The 19807-nt window shown below is 40.0% G+C and overlaps 1 protein-coding gene across 2 annotated transcripts in view; it reads right to left on the bottom strand.

The window, feature by feature from the left end:
• The window catches only part of oxsr1b (oxidative stress responsive kinase 1b), a 53201-nt gene that overhangs the window by 3936 nt on the left and 29458 nt on the right, over nucleotides 1-19807 (bottom strand). The window contains exons 4-18 of one of the 2 annotated variants that reach the window (XM_088071864.1): nucleotides 19345-19486; nucleotides 10817-10872; nucleotides 10495-10604; nucleotides 9959-10060; nucleotides 9488-9621; nucleotides 8494-8542; nucleotides 6590-6655; nucleotides 5919-6041; nucleotides 5648-5725; nucleotides 2953-2988; nucleotides 1903-2076; nucleotides 1695-1750; nucleotides 1431-1483; nucleotides 1024-1092; nucleotides 277-341 (exon numbers count right to left, since the gene is read on the bottom strand). In XM_088071864.1, coding sequence (XP_087927990.1) covers nucleotides 277-341; nucleotides 1024-1092; nucleotides 1431-1483; nucleotides 1695-1750; nucleotides 1903-2076; nucleotides 2953-2988; nucleotides 5648-5725; nucleotides 5919-6041; nucleotides 6590-6655; nucleotides 8494-8542; nucleotides 9488-9621; nucleotides 9959-10060; nucleotides 10495-10604; nucleotides 10817-10872; nucleotides 19345-19486 — 1313 coding nt within the window. The remainder of the gene's footprint in view (nucleotides 1-276; nucleotides 342-1023; nucleotides 1093-1430; nucleotides 1484-1694; nucleotides 1751-1902; nucleotides 2077-2952; nucleotides 2989-5647; nucleotides 5726-5918; nucleotides 6042-6589; nucleotides 6656-8493; nucleotides 8543-9487; nucleotides 9622-9958; nucleotides 10061-10494; nucleotides 10605-10816; nucleotides 10873-19344; nucleotides 19487-19807) is intronic. The other variant, XM_042510308.2, reaches the window with a different exon arrangement.

Here is a 19807-nt window from a genome sequence, read left to right as displayed (position 1 = left end):
TCAAAGTGTCTTTTTCAATCAGAAAGTTCTGCCACATTTTCTAGAAATATATCTCAAGATTCTCTACTTTAAGGCGCTCTATCACTGGGCCGCACTAGTTTAGAGAAGTGATAGATCGATTTTTGGGCATTTCCAGTTTAATTATTGTTTAATTATTGCTCCTCTAGCTAAGAAGTCTGGTAAAAACAAATATTTTAAACATGTAACTTATTCAGAAAAAAAGCAGCATATCAGTTTTTTTTGGAAACAATTACTGTTTAAAGTTGAAGCACTCACCAGTTTGAAAGTGACATTTTTATTGGCTTGAGGCTCATCGACTATTTTCTGCAAATTTGCAGCAACTGAAAAAAAGACAATGTTTCAGCCCAATGAAAACAAACAAAAACATACATGTGCTGTGTGTGTTCAGAAGGAGAGGGAAAATGTTTGTGTGTACTGCAGGCTTTTTTTTGCATGATCCAAAGAGAGATTTTAAAGGAATATTTCACCCCCCCCCCCCAAATGACAATTTATCAAGTACCCATCCTGTATTACTGTGTATGTTGAATTTGTGAAGAACTTTTATTTTGAATCCAGAACCAAAAAACTTCTTGAGAAATTTCTTAAAGACTTTAAGTCATCGGGGTCCATGTTTAACAACAGCAAACTATATCAAAACATCCATTTACAAACTCTCTCTCTCTCTCACACACACTCACACACACACACACACACACACACACACACACACACACACACACACACACACACACACACAGAGGTAAAACCCACGTTCCTGCGCTAATTTTGATGGGAAAGGGGTATATGACTTAAATTCATCAATAATTTTGTTGTTTTTTTGATTCTCTGAAAATTTTAAGAATTCAATGTTACATGGGGCAAGTAACTGACACACAAATGGTCATTTGGGGGATAAAGTACTCCTTTAACCTTCAGGTAACTTTTCTGATGCTGAAAAAATGTATTTGAGTAGGAAAACTGTACCCCCCCCCCCCATTTTTTTTTTTTTTTTAAATTACTGACCTATTACTAAGTCCCTCCCGTCCACGAGGCCTGCTGACACCAACTCCTGGGAAACACCATCTGCTGTGTCTGCAAAGTCATAAGAGACCAACTGTGACAGGTGAACTAAGACATGCATATCTTAAAAAACAACTATAAAACCAAATATTAACAGCACATACATGCAGCTTAAACATTCCCACAACACTCTGATTCCTAATGAAGTTGTCTTAATAGCTGGTTTCTCTTACAGTTTTAGGAAAAATACTGCAGTTCTTGAAAAACAAACAGCTGAGTTTCACCACCTTGTTCTCAGTGCTAAAAAAGCTGACTGATTACCCAATATGTGCCATTCGCAGCCAAGAAGCCTTTGTGGTGAAATCGACAAACAAAGGTTGGCGTTTTGTTAATACAAAAGCTCCACTTACCTCTCCCTGGCATAAATTCAAAGCGGATATCATTTAGCTCCTTCTTCGAATTTCTGAAGAGATGAAAAAAAAGAGGGACAAGATCAGAAGACTTGAATTTATTAATCATTGGTTGATAAAACTTTTTTGGTTGATTTATTCAATTAGGCTGAAGTTGCAATATACATATATATAAAGATATCAGGTACATAGAAATGACTAAGCTTTCACTAAAAATTCACCTGCTGGTTTACCAATTTGTAAGTTGCAATGGGGTTGACATACCTTAACCTTAATACCAAACTAATGGGAGCCTTCACATCCCCTGAGACAGCTTGTGCCTGTCGAAATACAAAGACATCTGAGTAGAATGAAAGCTTAAAAAGATAATTTGCATTTATAACAGGAGTAAAAGAGGGAAGTAATACCAGAAAAAATGAAGATAGACAAATTTTAACAGAGTGATGAAAAAAAGAAGCCAGGCAAGACTGACCAGTGTGGGGGCGGCAGCAGCAGCGGGTGGGCCTGGTGTGGGAGATGTAGCCTGGGCAGTGGGTTGAGTGTTGACGGGCTGCAGTGGAACCTGGCCTGCAGCCTGAGGTAGATCTGCCTGACCTGCGGCCGTCGGCTGGAGTTGACTACTTAAAGGCTCCGGAGTCTGGAAAACCTTAAGGGGAAACATAATTGATTGGTCACTACTACAGTTGCTGGTGATCTGTCTGAGCTGATGCTATATTAAAGTGAATGTACACAAAAACAGTAAAATGTTGACTTTCTGATCTAAGCAAACGTAAACAGCTAACCCCTACGGAAAGGAGGGGCTGGTTGTATTACCAAATATTCCCATATAAATATCCCTATAAATATTCCAAAATATTCCTACTCAGCACTTTAGGTGGCTAATGAAACTTAGTATCCCTGTTTACATGCAGCCGTGCATTCTCAGATTAACATGCCTCGACATGTCACTTATTGTGTCAAAATACAAAATGGCTGGAGCAGCTTGTGCCACTTTGCTCCTTTGTGTCAAAATAGGAATATTTTTCCAAACCTTTTGACTTGTGGTGGTCTTTGTCCACCATGCAAACAGTCTCCCTATTTCATTCCTTCAACTATGTCCTTGAAAAGGTCAGCGTTGCAATATTTGCGCACTTTCAAAGTCCTTCATAATGTTTATCTCCACCTCAGCCTTGCAAACTGTTGGCTTGTTTGTGAACAAAGCAGAGAGCTGCCCGTGAACAGGCAAGAGGCAGTGTGTCATAAACTGTGGTGAAACCCCAAACTGAGATGCTTAATCCAAATGTGCTTTATACATGTCCAGAGAAGTGTTCAAAAACCTGAACAATATCGGCATATCCCACACGTCTTACTCGGAAAAGGCACCCTTCAAAATAAGGCCTAATGCATGTTTACATGACCCATATCAAATTATTATTATCATTATTATTTTTATCTTTAGAATAATAGTGGAATATTAGCATGCATGTAAACGTATGTAAACCTATGCCGGTGCTACTATGAGGTAAGAACTTCTGAAACTCACCTCCGAATTCTGTGATCCTTCCTTCACTCTTGGTGACTGTGAAAACAGATCAAAGAAGATTACACGCAGAGAAGGATATCACTGTGATGGCTTTAAGCAAAGCAAAAACAGCATGCATGACTGCAAAGAACACACAGAAAGCAAGAAAGGTAAGTGGATTAAAACAGCTCACTCGTTTACTTTCCTCATTTATCGCTCCACTTAGCTTATCATTATCTCCGTGAATGCAGTTATATCATTGGAGTCGGAAGAGAGATGTCAAATGCTTATAAAACTTCAATTAAACGTCACTATCTGGAGATGATATGGTCGGGTGATATGACGATGAGATGATGGAAATGTGTCAACCAGTAGAGCTTTTGCTATGTAGTGTCTGGCAGGGTAGCAATCCTTTTAATATGTATGAGTCTGTTTCAGCAATTCTGCCAATCAAAAATGAGGTCTGATTTATGGGATTATTGCATTTACAGAAATTTTGCACCAATGTGATGAAGTACTGTGATCTGCAAAGTATGAAATTAAACAGATAAGCAAATAAAAAGTTATTTCTATCTGATAACTTGATATGATTTTCAGTTTGACTTCCCAAAATTTGTGCTGTCTACTGTGTTGTAAATGAGTGAAAATGTATTTTCTACGATTGCAGATTCCTTTAAGTTTTAGATTTGAAAAGCAGAGAAGCGGCATAAGTCAACACAAAATCAGGTGAAAGTCTCACAGTTATGTTCATACTATTTATCTGCAAAAGAAAAGTTTAAAACAACTCAGAAAACGTAGAGTTGAACAGAAACCCTGCAGGCCAAAATGAAGACAAACTGACATGACTGAGAGGACATGATGTGTATCAGCTCAGGGACTTGCTGTCTGATTCAGACAAAGACAGCATGTAGTCAGGCTGTTAATGAGTAGACTGAATTAGTCTTTAACGTACAGACATTACACAGGTACTCAACCAGGGTTCCTGTGTCTAATTTCCTGAGCAGAAAAGTACAATGGTGTATTGGGACAGCTGTAGGTTTAGAAAAATGCTGTTGGGAGATTGGGGGTAATATTTCGAGTGAAAAATTAACAAGACAAAAACACAAATTAATGAGAAAAAAAAGAATATTCTCTGACATTAGAGAGTCACAAATTTGTGAGAAATTCTCTGAAAAAAAGTCATAAATTACGAGGAAAAACATTTCTGTCAAGGAACCACACATCGCTTCACTTTGCAAGGTTGGATCAGCCTCATCACAATGTCCCAGCAAACATAGGGACGATTAACTGTTGTCTGAAAAACTAAAAATAAATGAATCAACTTAAATAATAAGCCAACATTGACTCACATAGGACACAAACCCCGTCTCCTGGGTGAAAGTTCTGTGCTTGTCCCATTCATCTACCACAGCTTTCTGGGATTTTGTCACTCTATACATTATGCCACCTCACTTTGGGGCAGAAAGCATTGACAACATTTTTTTTAATCATTAAATTATGTTGTTTTTTTTTTTTTCAAAAATACATGACTTTATGATCTAAGAGATTTTTTTTCCTCAAAAATTTGTGGGTTTTTTTTCTGTAGAGTTACCACTTTAATTTCAGAGAATATCCACTTTTCTTTTGTTTTTCTTGTTATTAAAGACTTTAATCTCGGAGTATTTTTCTCTGAATGTCAACCCCCTCCCACAACTCTGTTTTAACACATACACACACACACATATATGTGTGTGTGTGTGTGTGTGTGTTACCTACAATAGCTGTAATATGCAGTAGTAAAAGGGTAATCATTTCATATTGAGAGAAAAATAAGCAAGAGTCTGTGGAAATTTTGAGCAAAACATCCAAATGAACTGGTGTAAGAATTTTAACTTCAGTTTGCCAACAAGCAGCCAGTAAAGCAGCATCAAAGCAAAAGAGATATGGAAAAATCTGAATCCCGTGATGGTCATTAGTGCTGTAATTAAAAATCACTTACAGGGTTCATAAGTAATTTGCCTTGTGTTGATTAAATGTGATTTGGTCAGTATAAATAAAAGTGATTACTAAAGAGAAATGTAAATACAGATGGCTTCCAGGAAAGGTAACTCTCACTTATGATTGAATAATGCTTCCACAAAGTAACTTCTAAACCTCTAAAAACAGAAGACACATAATATCTTAATGTTTAACAGGACGCTAACTAATTGGTCCTAACAATGTTCATCTGTGGCCCAAATTAGATTCTCATGTCATATACTGCATGCAAACATTTATGGTTAAAAAATGATGTTGTAAACCTTTCCTTCCAACAAACCGATTGCACAACATAGTCTGATAATTGCTAGTTGTCTTCTGACAGGTAAGTGTAAAGTTACATGATGCAAGAACAAAGTCACTACTATCTGGAGGATAGTTTGGACAGGACCAAGAATCATTGCTACAAAGACCTCTAGAGTGAAGGTGCATTTAACTAAGTCAAGATAAGACCTGATTATTGGGTTCAAAACTGTAAAGATAAACTTCAGTGTCCAAGTATCCGTAAACAATATCTGCATGCTTTCCTGAGGGCATGTCTACAGCCCTCACTCTGACAAAAAAGGTAATTCTCCACCTTCTTGTCTTGTCTTGTCTTTCTGCCCTTAATAGCCATCACATGCTCCCTAGCTAACACGTGCAGAGAGAGCCCTTCCTTGTTAGGGGAATGCCATCTGTATTGTGGTGGCAAGTGAACAACCCTGGACGCAGGCAGCTCGAGTGGGTAGGAGAAGCGCACTTGTCGCCTGGTGGCACTAACAGGCTTCACCTGCTGCTCCTTGGCCATCAGACAGAAAATACACACATACGGGAGACTCAGTAGAGAGACAATGGACAGAGATGCTACTGCACAGACATGAGAATGATAATTGAAACATTGTACAGCGATTAAAAGACAAAGACATGTAGAGAGTAACAAAAGTGTTAATGTGTGCATGTGAGGGGAGAAACAAAGTGTTGCCTTATCTCACCCTTAAGGCAGCAACGGCTGCTTTGCCTTCTTCACTCTCTTCATCGAGCTCGTCATCACTCCATTCCCATTCGCCATCCTCAGTTTTATGCAGCCGACCACTTGAACCTGGCACTCGACGTACCTGAGAACACATATGCACAAAACAGAGTAGGGCTGTGTATCAACAAGAATTTGGCAATATGATACAAATTACAGTACAGGGGGTACTTTTTACTTTATTGTGATATTCTGCGATACAGGTGTTTCCCCACACATTTATTCATTTGTAGCAGTTCACCACAATTAAAACATCTGCCGCCATAAATAGATTTTCCATTTTTATATATACCGTTTGGTTATGCACTACAACACACTATTGGAGCCGAAATGTACTCTGAGCACAGATGGAGCAGCAGAACGTCAGGCGCATTGAAAGTAAAACTCAACTGTTCATTCTGCTGGGTCTCAAAGTTTGCAATCATTTGCAGCAATTTAAAGAGGGTAAACAAAGAAACACAAGAAAAAAAAAAGTTTGCTGTTGTTTTTATGCAATCTGAAAACAGGAATAAATGTTCAAAAATCAATTAACAATTACAATTAATAGTGTTTTTGAGAATAAATTTAGTATAACAAAACACAACATTGCGATACTCAAGCACAAAGTGTAAATTTAAACTTTTGACAGCTTACCCTTTTCGACCTCTCTGATATTGTAGGCGCCCTCTGAAGCAACTTCTCATTTAAAAAATCATGGGTCTGCAATTAAAGGAAAGAAATAAATGGCTTATTCAAAAATCCTCTACATCAGTTTATTCTGTTCTGTTTCATGTATTATTCAGAAGTAGAGCTGTGACCCATAATGGGCTTTACTTGTAGCTACACTGGCTTATTGTTAAATGTAGAATTATATTCAAAATCTATATAAGTAAGGGATAATGTACAGCGAGCGGGTCAATACTGAGAAATGAACCCCAACATGGTGATGCAGGACCCTGATTTGATACAAACAAGTGATTTAAAAATGATTTTATGCTTTGGCTGAGTGTCTATGATCAGATCTGCATCCAAAGCAATGTTGTGTTAAAGTCCTCAGAAACATACTATGCTGTGAATAAGCTGTGAGTATTCAACAAAGCTGTGTAATAATTACATCTAAAGTCTTACACAACTTAACTTCACAGGCACTGGGCCTCTCAGGTTATATAAATAAGGAGTCCTGGTTGTGCTCAGCACAAAGTGCAAGACATGTAGCCACCAAGAAATTGCTGTCCTGGATGGTTATGTAAATAAATTGCTGAAATCTCATGTTAAGACCTTTTTACTTTTTAAGGCATTTTATCAATGCTGCTTTTCATTCCACATTTTTTATCTATCTATCTATCTATCTATCTATCTATCTATCTATCTATCTATCTATATTTCCCGCTGTACTTTATTAATGAATTTTAGAAACATTCTGCAATAATTACAAAAAGAGCTACCAAGACATATAAGTTATTATATTTGTATGACAATTATATTATGATTATGTAACACAAAGGAAATGTGAATGTGATGTCAGGGTTCCTACATATTTCCATGGACAAGCTATATTATGTCGACAGCTATAGAAAATACATTTGCCGTTATGTTACTTTACTTGGAAGGTTATTCACGAAAGATTACTAAAAATTTCATTAAACACAACAAAATTCAATGACTTTTCGAAGACTTTCAATGATTTTTACAAACCCCATGACTTTTCCAGGCCTGGAAAATGTGATTGTGAAATTCCATGACTTATTCAGATTTTCCATGACTGTGGGAACCCTGTAATGTTTAGGTTTAGTCCTTTTTTGTCTATGTATCTGTATGTGTTTCTGTAAATTAACTTGTGTTGAATAAATAACATTTTTTTCCACATTTCACCAACAGAATCACAAATCATTAATCACGTCTGCTTGATTATCATTTAATTTCCTTTGGCAGGCTGACACAGGCCTGAAGTTCCCTCATTTACACCAGAGGTGTATCTAGTATAATATAATCACAGAGTCTGCCCTCTGGTGTACATACACAGATCGGGATCATGTACAGCAAACCATCCAGGTTGTATTTAGGCGGTGTGACATGCTGAACCAGCACTCTAGTTGTTCCTGTTGCTATGGTAGTGGGCAACCAGAGGCTGGAGTTAGACTGCTTATCCCCGCTTTTGTTAGAAACGGCTCTGTATGGTCAATAATGAGAAGAATGCTACAATGGCCTCAGCTTGGGTCATTCACACTGACAAGTAGAGCCAAGTGAAAAGTGGCCTTGCTCACACAAACACCTCAGGGAGAGAGACTATATTGGCTTATTTTATCTTCATGCCTCTCTTTCCTTCATGAAACCCTCCTTTAATTGTTTCAAACTTCTGGAGATAAAAAAAAACCTATAGTCATCGCAGGTGGCTTAATTCTAAAAAGACGCCATACTGAGGCCATTCAGAACCAATCACTTCTGCAGGCTCAGACCTTTACTCATCAACCAGCTCAGCTGTTGCCTGAAACAGGGATGATGCTGACTCACTGTGTAACTAATTGAGTCTCAGGCCCAGAGGGAGCTCAAACACCTACCTTTGCTTTCTGAAAGAATTTATGCTTCAACAACTCTGAGGATGTCGGCCTGAAAAACAGCACAATGACAATAAATGAGTTTTTGTTCGTTTGAGCTTTTATACTCTCGATAATAAAGAAAACAGAACCAGGGAAGCATAATGAAAAAAATCTTGCAGTTGGGACAATGTGAGCAATCATATGCTGCTTTGCTTAACATGTGCTAAGTAGTGCAAATCAGTTCCACTTACTGTAAATTGACTGTTCATAACTGCACATATCACTTTTTTTTTTCATTAGTTCATAATTACCATCTTGCAGATAAGGCAAAAACACTGATGCCTGATATATCTACTGGAAGTAAAGCATCATGTTATATGAGACTGTTTGGCCCTTTTTACAGAAAGGTTGCGCTATAGGGCTGTTACTAAGTCACTTCTTTATGCCTTTTTTGCATTTTTACACAAAACAAAACTTCGGCAGCATCATGCCACTCCAGTGAGTTATTTAAGATAGCATGTCAACATCCTGGAGCCAAAGGAGGTTGGCAGCACTTAAACATCCTGTTTAAGTGCTGCCAACATGTTTTTTATTTGTCACACTAGAGGCCGATGCTGTTGTGTTAATAAACAATTACAATAGCATTAATATGCCACTAACAATCGTTTACAATTTCTGTTCTATAGTGGCTGATCTCATCCTCTGCTCAGATGCCAAGGAGCAACCTAATTGCATTGTTTTCTCAATTTGTCTGACGACGTTTTGTTCTTGCATACTGACGTCGATGGACGTACGTTGTAGCCTGTAATTCAGTAGGCAGGAACTTGATGTCATACCGAAGTTTAACAGATCCATGTAACACAGTGAGACTTGCACTAACCTTGGTAAGATTGCTAATATCTCACAGTCTGCCAGGAGGCTTTACTCAGAGCGGTGAGGCAGCATAACAGTGCAATATTCCCGCCTTGAACAGGTAGTGTAAAAGGGGATTTTGTAAAGGCTTTACTATCAACACCTTTTCTCTGGGTCCTTCTGTAGACACATGGAGATCATCTTCCTGAAGGATTTGCCGTATTTCTTTACCATCTCCTTGTCTGTGATACCGGTCTCCAGGGATGGGGGGTCGTTCTGCAGCGTCAGCATCAAGACCTGAAGACACCAAAAACACTTTCACTCAAATGTCACAAAACTTTGTTACGTCATAAGCCGTGTCTACAGATGTCAAAGGAACGGATTACGCATTTGTTTTGTGTCATTAATGGTTGAGTAGGTAAGTTTTATGAAAATAAGGTTTTGTCATATTTGCTGAAACTGTCACTGTATCCTGAGAGTATATGAGACAGTGACAAAGTCAGGTTCCTCTGGCTCCTCATGGTGCTCTTAATGGCAATTACAAGAGTCCACCACACCTAAACGAAAAAACACCCCATCAGAGCCAGGAGGAGTCTCTAACGCAGTATTAATCACTGCTTGTGTAAGTTCTCACCTTCATTGGCGGGTATTTGTGATAAGGTGCGGCTCCTGTAGCAAGCTCAATGGCTGTGATCCCAAAACTCCAAATATCTGCTTTGAAATCGTAACCCCTCACCTGTGAAAACAGAATTACACATCATCTCCATCTTGTATTGACATGAGAGCCACAAATTCTTACATCTAAAACATCAACTGTCTCCATAGAAGAACCTACAACAACCAGAATGCACTGCACTGCTCTGTAAAAATCCCCGCTGGTGACATAATGCTCACTAGTGCATTTTGACACAGGAGACAAGATGGGGGACTGCCTGGCTACAAACAATCCTGAATTGCTGTTAAACAGAACACTAAAATATGTTTCTGGAAATATTTTAAGCCGAGAATTAAGCAATGCAGTAATAGAATCTTTGTTTTTTTTCTGATCAGTGCTGCTATTTTCACCATCCGATCTCAGTATGCTCAACCTTTTTTTCCCCCTAAATTTTACAATTTAGGAAACAGTATGGCGCCAACTTATTGTTCACAAATTCATGTAACATGACCAACCTGCTCCATGACCTCTGGGGCCATCCAGCATGGCGTTCCCACAAATGTCTTGCGCACTTTATTCCGAGTCATGTCACCACCTGTGGCTAGAAAGGCACTGACCCCAAAGTCTGAAGGAAGACAGAGGAGACCAAGTTAGACAAACACACACAAAGGACCCAAAACAGTAGGTCAATAAAGGTATTGCCAAGTCAGTTAATACATCTCCCCAGATCGGGCCTCCTGTACGTGAACACACTGAGATGTTGCACACAACAACTACTTCTTCACACCTAGTCTGGGTCACTTGTGAAAGGTGCTGAAAGGTGCTGAGGCTAAATACCTGCAATTTGCACTGAACCATCGTCCCCGAGGAGTATGTTTCCAGCCTTAAGATCTCTGGGAAAAACAAGAATTTATGCATTAAATAAACACCTCACTCAAGGAGCGATCATATATAAAGAGATTGTCCCAGTAGTTCAAACAGTGAGTGCGAACAATAAAGACATTTAAAGTCAGTAATGACACAGTTATTAATATTTAAGTTTTTTGAACAAGTACTTTAGCTCTACCCCCAGCTAATGCAAACTTAGGATCTTAACTTTACTGATAACTTGTCAAAAAAGATTTCATTTATTGGTAAAACAAATAGGCTTCAAAGCTTTTATCTCTCTGCCACTCTGTTTTTCTTTTACTTTATTGGCATCACACACAGTCTGTAGTTAATTTGTTCATCCCCGTTCAGCCTCCCCTGGTGGTGATAAGAGGATTCAACAGGGATAGCTGTCTGACTGCCTGCCTGCCTGCCTCCGTGCGCACTTGCACACAATTGCACCGACTTGCCACACAGAGTGAATACCGCCACCTCTCCAGCCAGACAGAGTTGTCATAGCAACAGACTTTCGGAGATAAAGTCGAGGGGTCAAGTGAAAGGCGAGGAAATAAAAAGTGAGGATGGTGGCAGTGTCACAGAGGACAGCAGTCAGCTCTTTCTGCTGTCTGAGCTTTCAGGAAGTGAATGTACAATTTTTACAGAGAATAATGGGAGAAAGACTTTGACATGACAAAGAACACCAAAGTGGCGCAGCCCCAGAACACCGTCAGGCTTTACAACACCTTCAGCAACTTCTTACAGATTTCATTTGCACAAATTACACTGAGACAGATCTTATAAGTGTGCTGACAGGCAGACGAATGATTGAAAAGAGATGCAGTTTCATCAGCAGAGCAGTTCACCTTGCTACCAGAGGGGGGCACTGGTGTAAAAAGCTTGCAGCCTCAGCTGAAACATAAATGCTGTTGGATCATTCCAGCAAACAAATTGGTCTCAATGAATGTAAAAATAGACTGGTCTTTGGAGTACCGGTTTGGAGATGAGACATGACTCAGCTTCCAAGAAACAAAGGCTCACTTTACCACTTTATGGGCATATAATTCAATCCATATAGACTATAAACCAATGCCAAATGCCAGGTACATGGGGGGCAAAAGCTGCAGAGATAATTGTAGTTGGAAGAATCCTATGCTACCATACAAGAATACTGCTGAGGCATGCTTACAACTTGAAATGCATGCTGAAACTTCCCCTGGATCACCATAAAATCCATTACCTGGGTGCCTACACTCTTCCTAAGGTTTTGCAGCAAAACGAAGTGGAGGAGGTGGAGTCTGCAGTCTGGCTAAAGCACCCCTTCTCCTGCAGCTACAAGTACAATCTCTACAAGCAACCCACTTAAGACACACAATGTGGCAGAGGGACTCGAGAGTTTGCAGGACGCAGTTCAGATCTTTGTTGAATACTCGAGTGTGGAGGCCTCTTTTGCTAAGAGTGCTCCAGTAAAATACGGCAGATCTTGTAGCGACAGGGGCAGGGAGTGGCAGACAGTGAGCCACAGAGGGAGGAATGCAGCATATGTGACATATTAAGATCATGGGCTGAAAGAAAAACATGGGGATTCCCACTGGAGGACAAAATGACTGCTGGGATGACACAACTATCCAGACCGTGATACGACACAGGACAGGGTGTTAGTTGACTATCAGTGCCTTCTCTAAAAGTGTTTTCAGTAATCAGCTCAGGCAGAAAGAGCTCTGTGTACTACATGTGCTTAAACTTTGATGTGCATTTCTGTCTAGACGAGTTCAATTGCGTAACTGTCACACTGGGGATGATGCAGAGGAAGGGAAAGGGTGGATGAAAAACGGACCTGACAGCCTTTGCTAGTGGCTTTGAAAGACCGCCGTTAGAAATGTCTGGTGCCGTTCAGACGTCTGCACTGCTCGGCTTGTCCCACTGTCACTCTGCTGCCCTGACATAACAGCTAGGTGGTATCAGGTCACAGTATCTTCCAGTTTCTTCAACTCACTAGTTTTGCTTTAAAAAAGCATGCTCATTCTCCACCTTTGGTGTTAGTGCATATAACACGGATAATTTACGTGTTGTAATTTGAGATGTTGCTTTTTAAGGATTAGAGGGGAGATGCAGAGTTGACCACCTGAGGGAGGGTGAAAGGCAAGTCTGAGAGTATCCTAAAATACTTTTCCTGGTTTACACAATCACCGTCCCCTCTCTCAGTGGGTCCAGTGATATCCTCTGGCACTTGGGATTCAGGATTTAGCCCGTGCTAATAATGTACTGTATTTTAATGAGGTATTGTGGGTTCATTCCAGGCCAATTTACCACTCTGGCCATGTCACAAGACCTGCTGACTTATCATCTCACTTCCCACATTTGTCCAAGAAAAAAAACTGGACTGCATACTGCTTCAACATCTGAGAATAAGCCACAAGGTTAAAAAAAATCCACCCCAATGGAGAATTTACGGTAACTTATTAGAATGATTTTTGTCTCACAAGATTCTACAGTCATTAGGACTATGCTGTTGTTTTTTTTTTTTAAATTACGATACCTGTAGCCCCTTGAAAGTCGGAGATTTGAATCATCTGTCTGAGACCCCTCAGTTGACTGAAATTGCCTCAAGTTAAGCAGTCATATTTTTTTTCTTGCTCATCAGTGTGTTGTGCAGTGCAATAATGGAGACGTTTTGGTCTCTAAATTTCGCTGTGGAGTGAATGCTCTTGACTTTTATGACACACTTTGATACAGGCTGCAGATGAAGTGATGCAGAAACACTGAGGGGAAGAAGAACTCTGCACTGTAAGGCTCTGAGAACACATTATCTTCTCTCTTCTGCTTAAGATTGGTGGCTTTACAGAGCACAGCAACATAAGATACAGTCTACAGACTGTCTGATAACTAGTGCTGGAAAAAAAAGTTGTTGCCGAATTTCAACCTGTCGTTAGCACCTTTAGCTTGTTCACTATATGAAGTGAATGCTGCTGTCAGACTGACTGTCCTGCTGTTCAAGCATGTTCAAACTTAAAAAGTTTATACAGGAAAAAAAACCACCGAATTGTTAAATATTTGTATTAAGCCGCCAATACTGATTTGACTTGCAAAACTCTTCGTAAGGTACAGCCCTAGATACCTGTACCAATGCCAGTAGCTTTAAAGTGATACCAATACCACTGAAGTATCTCATTTGATATAATCCTCTTTTGACTTGCCACTTCACAGACTGCATGTACAGTAGTGGGCCGATCACGTCACATTAAATGGAAGAATGCTTGCGGTGATTGGCTGTAAGCAAAACCATACAAATAGTCTTTTATTTCTAGATCTGGTTACAAAAAGAATTGAATACAGGTATCATCTGACTGGAGAAGGTTTGAGACTACTTGGAACTTAGGTGTTTAGGTGGATTCATGAAAGTTATCGAGTTAGATGACTCTAACAGCCATGTTCGCTGCTCTGTGAGGCTTTACTTAGGGACAGCCGTGCTTTAAGCTTAATGCTAATGTTAGTATGCTAACATACTCACAGTGACAATGCAGACAAATGCTGATGTTTGATTTTAACCATGCTCACCATCTTAATTCAGTGTTTTAGCTTTGCTGGTATTTGGTCTAAACAAAAGCAATGTCATGGAAATAATAGTCTAGTGATTGTTAGATTTTTCACACAAAACAACAAATGTGAATCTCCTGGTAGTGCTAGATGAAAGTCAGAAAAACGCCCAAATCAGAAGGACTATCCTCTAGGAAACATGAATGTTTGTACAATTTTTTGTGCAAATCCCTCTAATGAGGGTTGAGATATTTCACTGGAGAAGCGCAAACTTTGACCTGCTGATGGCGCAAGATGAAGTGTCAGAGGATAACTGACGAAGTGGTGGATCAACCAGTAGTGTGGCTAATATTTAAGATCAAGACTTGAAAGGGTCGAGTCATCGGAGGGCATTTTTTTATGTTGTTAAATGAATAAATCAATGAGTGACTTTTGAGCAGAAAGAGCTTTTGTTTGACATGCTACCTCAAGAGTTTTATGTGAATTAAGAGCTTACAACTATTAATCAGGCGCTTTTTACTGCTGTAGTGTCTTCAGATACATCTCTATGACATAATCGGAAACTACTCTCTGAGAAACAATACTTGATTACTTCAAGGTGGGTTTTTGATTTAAGATGCTGCACTCTGATAAAAGACCATGAAGCTTCATGATCATTCACAAAGAGCGATCAGGTCAATCTGATTGAGTCCCTCCTGCACTCATTCAAGAACCATGAAGGCTTTGGTTCACTGCAGCAGATTGAAATGCTCTGAGAAAAAGGCTGCAGAGTGCAGACAGTCATTAACATTCACAGGAGAGGAAGAGGAGGAGGAGGGGGGAGGTGGTGACACAATGCACCATGCAAGTTCAAAGAAATACTGTAGCGGAGAGGAAAAAAGCCAACCTGCAGTTTGAGTCCCAACTCCTACTAGTGAAGCAGCCATATTTTACATTACTAGGTGTAATGTAAAAACTGCCATTTTTAACTCATCTCTGTATTAAATCACATCAAAGCCTATCAATAACATTTAGAAACTACATGATTGTGTGTTACGAACGAGACACGTGTGGTCTCTTCATATTTATGACCTGCTGAAATGATAGCCTGGCAGTAGTCAGGTGGGAACAGCCACAGTATAAAACTGTCAGGAAGATTGATCATTCTCATCTGGCAGCTTCCGCACCTTGCAGCTCCGGCGGGTCACCTCCTGTGACATCACATCCTGGTGCCAGGCTCACAGTGCCCCTAACAGGGCTGTAAAAAGAAGGTTTATGAGACGCCCTGTGGGTCTCCCATGAGGGCGACATACCTCCCCTCTTTTAGCCGTGCCTTTTCTTGACAACAAAAATATCTTCCCTTTGCTTCTCTATATTGATTGCTTTCTCCAGACTGCTGATTTTCAATCTCATCTGTTTTTTTCAAATCAATTTTTATTTCTTATTTTGTCAATTTTCCTTTACCCAACAGCAAGAGGTTCTCCCAGACGCTCCCAGAGGCGGCATAACTACAGCCATTACCTTCTCATTATTCAACCACATACCAAATAATTTGCTGGGCAGAGCCCTCTTATGTACCTTCAGACGACTTGCAAGGTTTCAGAGATGAGTAAGGCAAAGAACACCCCACAATTTCCAATAATTAACTTGGCTAACAGGCTGATTTTCTGGGATTCAACTGACAAAATCCACACTTTTCTTCTTCTACCTGCTCTTCAAGTTAGAGAACAAGTGTCACCTTTGAATCACTGACTTTCCGAGCTGCTGTGAATGTGGAGGTGGAGCAGTTCGCCGTCTTGTGGTAAATGTCTCCGGTTGAGGCCACAGCCCGGGCCGCAACGCTCTAATTGCTTTTCTGCCGTCCTGGGCTGGATGGAACATATCATGTGACACTTTCTCTCCTACTCCCTCCTCGTCAAGCCTCACCCCCTTGACTCTCTCCATCACCCCTGCCCCTGAGGCTCCCACTCATATGATCCAGCTTACACAGGAGGAACACGCGCGGCCATATGTGCACGTTTACATCAGCAGACACTGATTAACTCAACAGAGCCCCTTCAGTCTCAGCATGTCAGTGATTTTCAGCGCTGGGGGGGTTAGCTCACAATATCTTTTTCACAAGTCACACCTCAAAGCCTGGGGTGGACAGAAGTGATAAATGATCTATTAATGATTCTCAAATGTCTCCTTAGACAGGGCAGAGAGTTGAGGCCAAGTTTTACAGTGGAAAAACATTTCCGGCTCACCGGCACTGACCGATAATCCTGTCACATTACACTGAAAGTGGATACTTATATGCTGCAGCAGAGGTATACTGCAGTGGATTTTCCTTATAATTAACACAGTAATTGAAACTGTGCAATTCTTCATGTATTTCTACCTATAGTTTCTATAGGAGACAGCAGCTTTCTGACTCAGCGCTTAATGAGTTGACGCTTCATCCCCTCATCCAAGCTCATGGTCAAAGTCTTCAATCAAGCCCCTCTCTCTGTTTCTCATTGCCATGCTACTGTGAGTGCTGCTGAGCACTTAACCAAGCCGAGAAGCGATGCATTATTTACACATGTAGCCTGTCCCGAGTTATGTGTGTGCCATTGGGAGAAAAGAGGAGACGTACGAAAGAGTAAGTAATGAATATTAGAAACAGAAGAGGCAGTGCAATGACTTCTACAGCCAGTGTGTCAACTGGGTTTACTGTATCAGTTTTAAGTGCGGGGACTTAGCTAGGTCTTGAACTGGCTTAGAAGAAAGCTTTAAGGATCAGATTTCCTGTGGCACGCAAATCTGCCATTCACACATTCCACTAATGCATATTCATTCAGTAACTCTTGGAGATTATCAGCCAGGAAAGGGAAGTCTACTTACAGATTTCTTGCAGAAACTTAAAGTAATGTTTCACCGATGTAAAGATAAACCGAGGTCGTCTCAGCAGTAGAAAGATGCAAATATTTTTTTAAATTGGTGCTACATGACCCGAGAAAACAGAGAAAAAGGTTGCTTTAACTCAAGAGGTAGAAAACCTACAACTACTAAAATACTGTTCCCGCTGGTGGGTGACGTAATGTGGACTGGTCTGTGTGAAACAATGGCAGTCGGATGAATCTCTACTACAGTTAAGTGGTAAGCTAAAACAATTTTCTAAAAACATTTGAGGCAAGAAATATGCAACTCAGTAACAAAATCTTGGTTTATATTTGATCACCGCCGTTTAGTTTTACTGTTTGATCTCCCTTTTTTCGGCCTCAGATTTCACTGTGCAGGAAGCAGTGCGGTGCCCACTCCTGTTTACTAACTCTCGCCATTTTGGGCAAGAAATATGCAGTGCAGTAAGGTAACCTTGATTTATATTTGATCACCACTGCTTAGTTTTACCGTTTGATATGAGTCTGTATGAGTTTGAAAGAGCGAGCGAGAGGGGGGGGGCAGGTCTGTCTCTTGATCTGCTGTATACTCTTTGAGGTGGCAGTTTGCAGCGCACAATACAAAAATATGGAAGTACGACCTGTAGTTTCAGCAACAGCCCCAAGAGCCATCAAAACTCCTTCAAATTACGTAAATTACACCATTTGCAAGGGGTGAGGAGGGATATCTAGGCACTGTTTAGCTGGAGAAAAAGTCTACCACAGTTCATCTACACAAAAAACCCACGTTGTTTTGACACAGACCTGGTGAACATCAGCAAAGTATTCCTTTAAATGTTTTGCCGTTTTAATTAAAACTCCGAGGGCTTGTATCATCTGTACGGCTTTAAAATTTATAGTAAAGATAGAAAGCGAGTTTTTGTTTTGTTCATTCATAACCATTCTTTAGTGCTAAGCTATAAACAAATCATTACTGCTTCTTCTTCTGGAACACTTGTCGCATTGCCATCGGGGAAGTATACTGCCTCGTCTCAACACAGATCCTAATAACAACCCTGACCTTTAGGAGTGAAAGAGGCTGTCTTAAATGACATTTTCTTGGTACAGACGTCTGTCCAGAAGAATACCAAGCACTTCTGTGTGTTAAACTTTGCATTAAACTGTGCACTATGACCATATTTGCTCAGGTTACTTTTTTGACTAAAGGAAATATGTAACTGAAAAATGGAAAGTTGTGCCAGTTAGGCTAATGAGTACATTGGTTGGTTGGTTGGTTGGTTCAATTCATTTGTAAAGATGTCTCCATATATCACATGTATTAGTTAATGTGAAATATTAATATAAAATGTGTATCTTAAATACATTTAATTTTGTAAGTCTTAAAACAATGCTCATTAAAATGCTCCTTAAATCTAGAACTGGGTGATAAAATGATAACGACCTCCATAATATTTTCCTCAACTGAAATATGACAAATGTTTGATAGATGTTGGACATTATTAAATCACCAATACAGCAGAAGGGGGTGCTATCAAATGCTAGTTGTCAACTGGCACTAAACAGATCAATAAGTAGCAAAAGGAATGAGACAATATTAGCCACCAAGCTAAAGCGTGAGGTAACGTTATAGCATTACAACAACACTGAACACAGACATGCTTTTCCACAACTTAATTTTCCACAAAGAAATAATGTATAAACATTTATTGTGGTTAATTATCAATATTGACTGATATGGACATTTAGTCGTGATAACATTTCAGGCCATATCGCCCAGTCCTTCTTTACTCCAAAAATGTATCTCGTGTACAGCAATCTGCTCTATATTGAGACCCTCGGTGCTCCAGATATAAAGTATTAAGTGCTCACAAAGGGTGCTCGCAAAAAAGTGCCAGCACAAACACAGATGGACACAGACTCCACTATGATAACATAATGTCCCATTTGGTCAAGGTGGGGGACATAATATTAGTATGACACCTTTTAGGCAGCAACAAAGAAGACAGAGTTTCTGCTTCATAAACCTTCAAGGTGAAGTCTGATAACACCACTGCGCTCGGTGGTAATAGAAAGTTGTGTCAGTTTTATTGCAGCACCAGAGCGGAAGGCCGTGAGTCTTGTTACCTGTGGATCTGTCCGTTCTTGTGTAGATACTCCAGGCCTTCAAGCACATCTTTCAACACCGTGGCTATGCTGGCCTCGTCCAGGACGCCTGTCTTGTGTTCGCCTCGTGAGATGATGTGCTTGATCACGTCCAGCACAGAGCCTGGATAAAAACCACAGGACAGCGGTCAATAAAAGGAATTACAATGGCATGCTCCATTTTTCTTTGCTGAAAACTATATTTGTCAACATCAATGTCAGAGAGAAATGAAAACCATCTAGCAGTCGACCTCTTGGAGAAAATTAGTGGGTAAATTGTTTCTGGTGATCTCAGTCCTGCATCAATGTCAAAGTCCCCTCAGGCTAGCAGATATCATCTGTTAAGCCTTATCTAAACTAAACTTATTTACAAAAACACATACTTCCTGTTGTATTAGCAGACATTCAGTTAAGATGATTTGTATATAATATGATAATGTTTGGA

This window comes from Plectropomus leopardus, chromosome 21, assembly GCF_026936395.1.
Source record: "Plectropomus leopardus strain MGB_pleo_1.0 chromosome 21, ASM2693639v1, whole genome shotgun sequence".
NCBI classification, from domain to species: Eukaryota; Metazoa; Chordata; class Actinopteri; order Perciformes; family Serranidae; genus Plectropomus; species Plectropomus leopardus.
The sequence above is the reverse complement of the archived record's forward strand: the minus strand, read 5'-3'. Positions and strand labels throughout refer to the sequence as shown.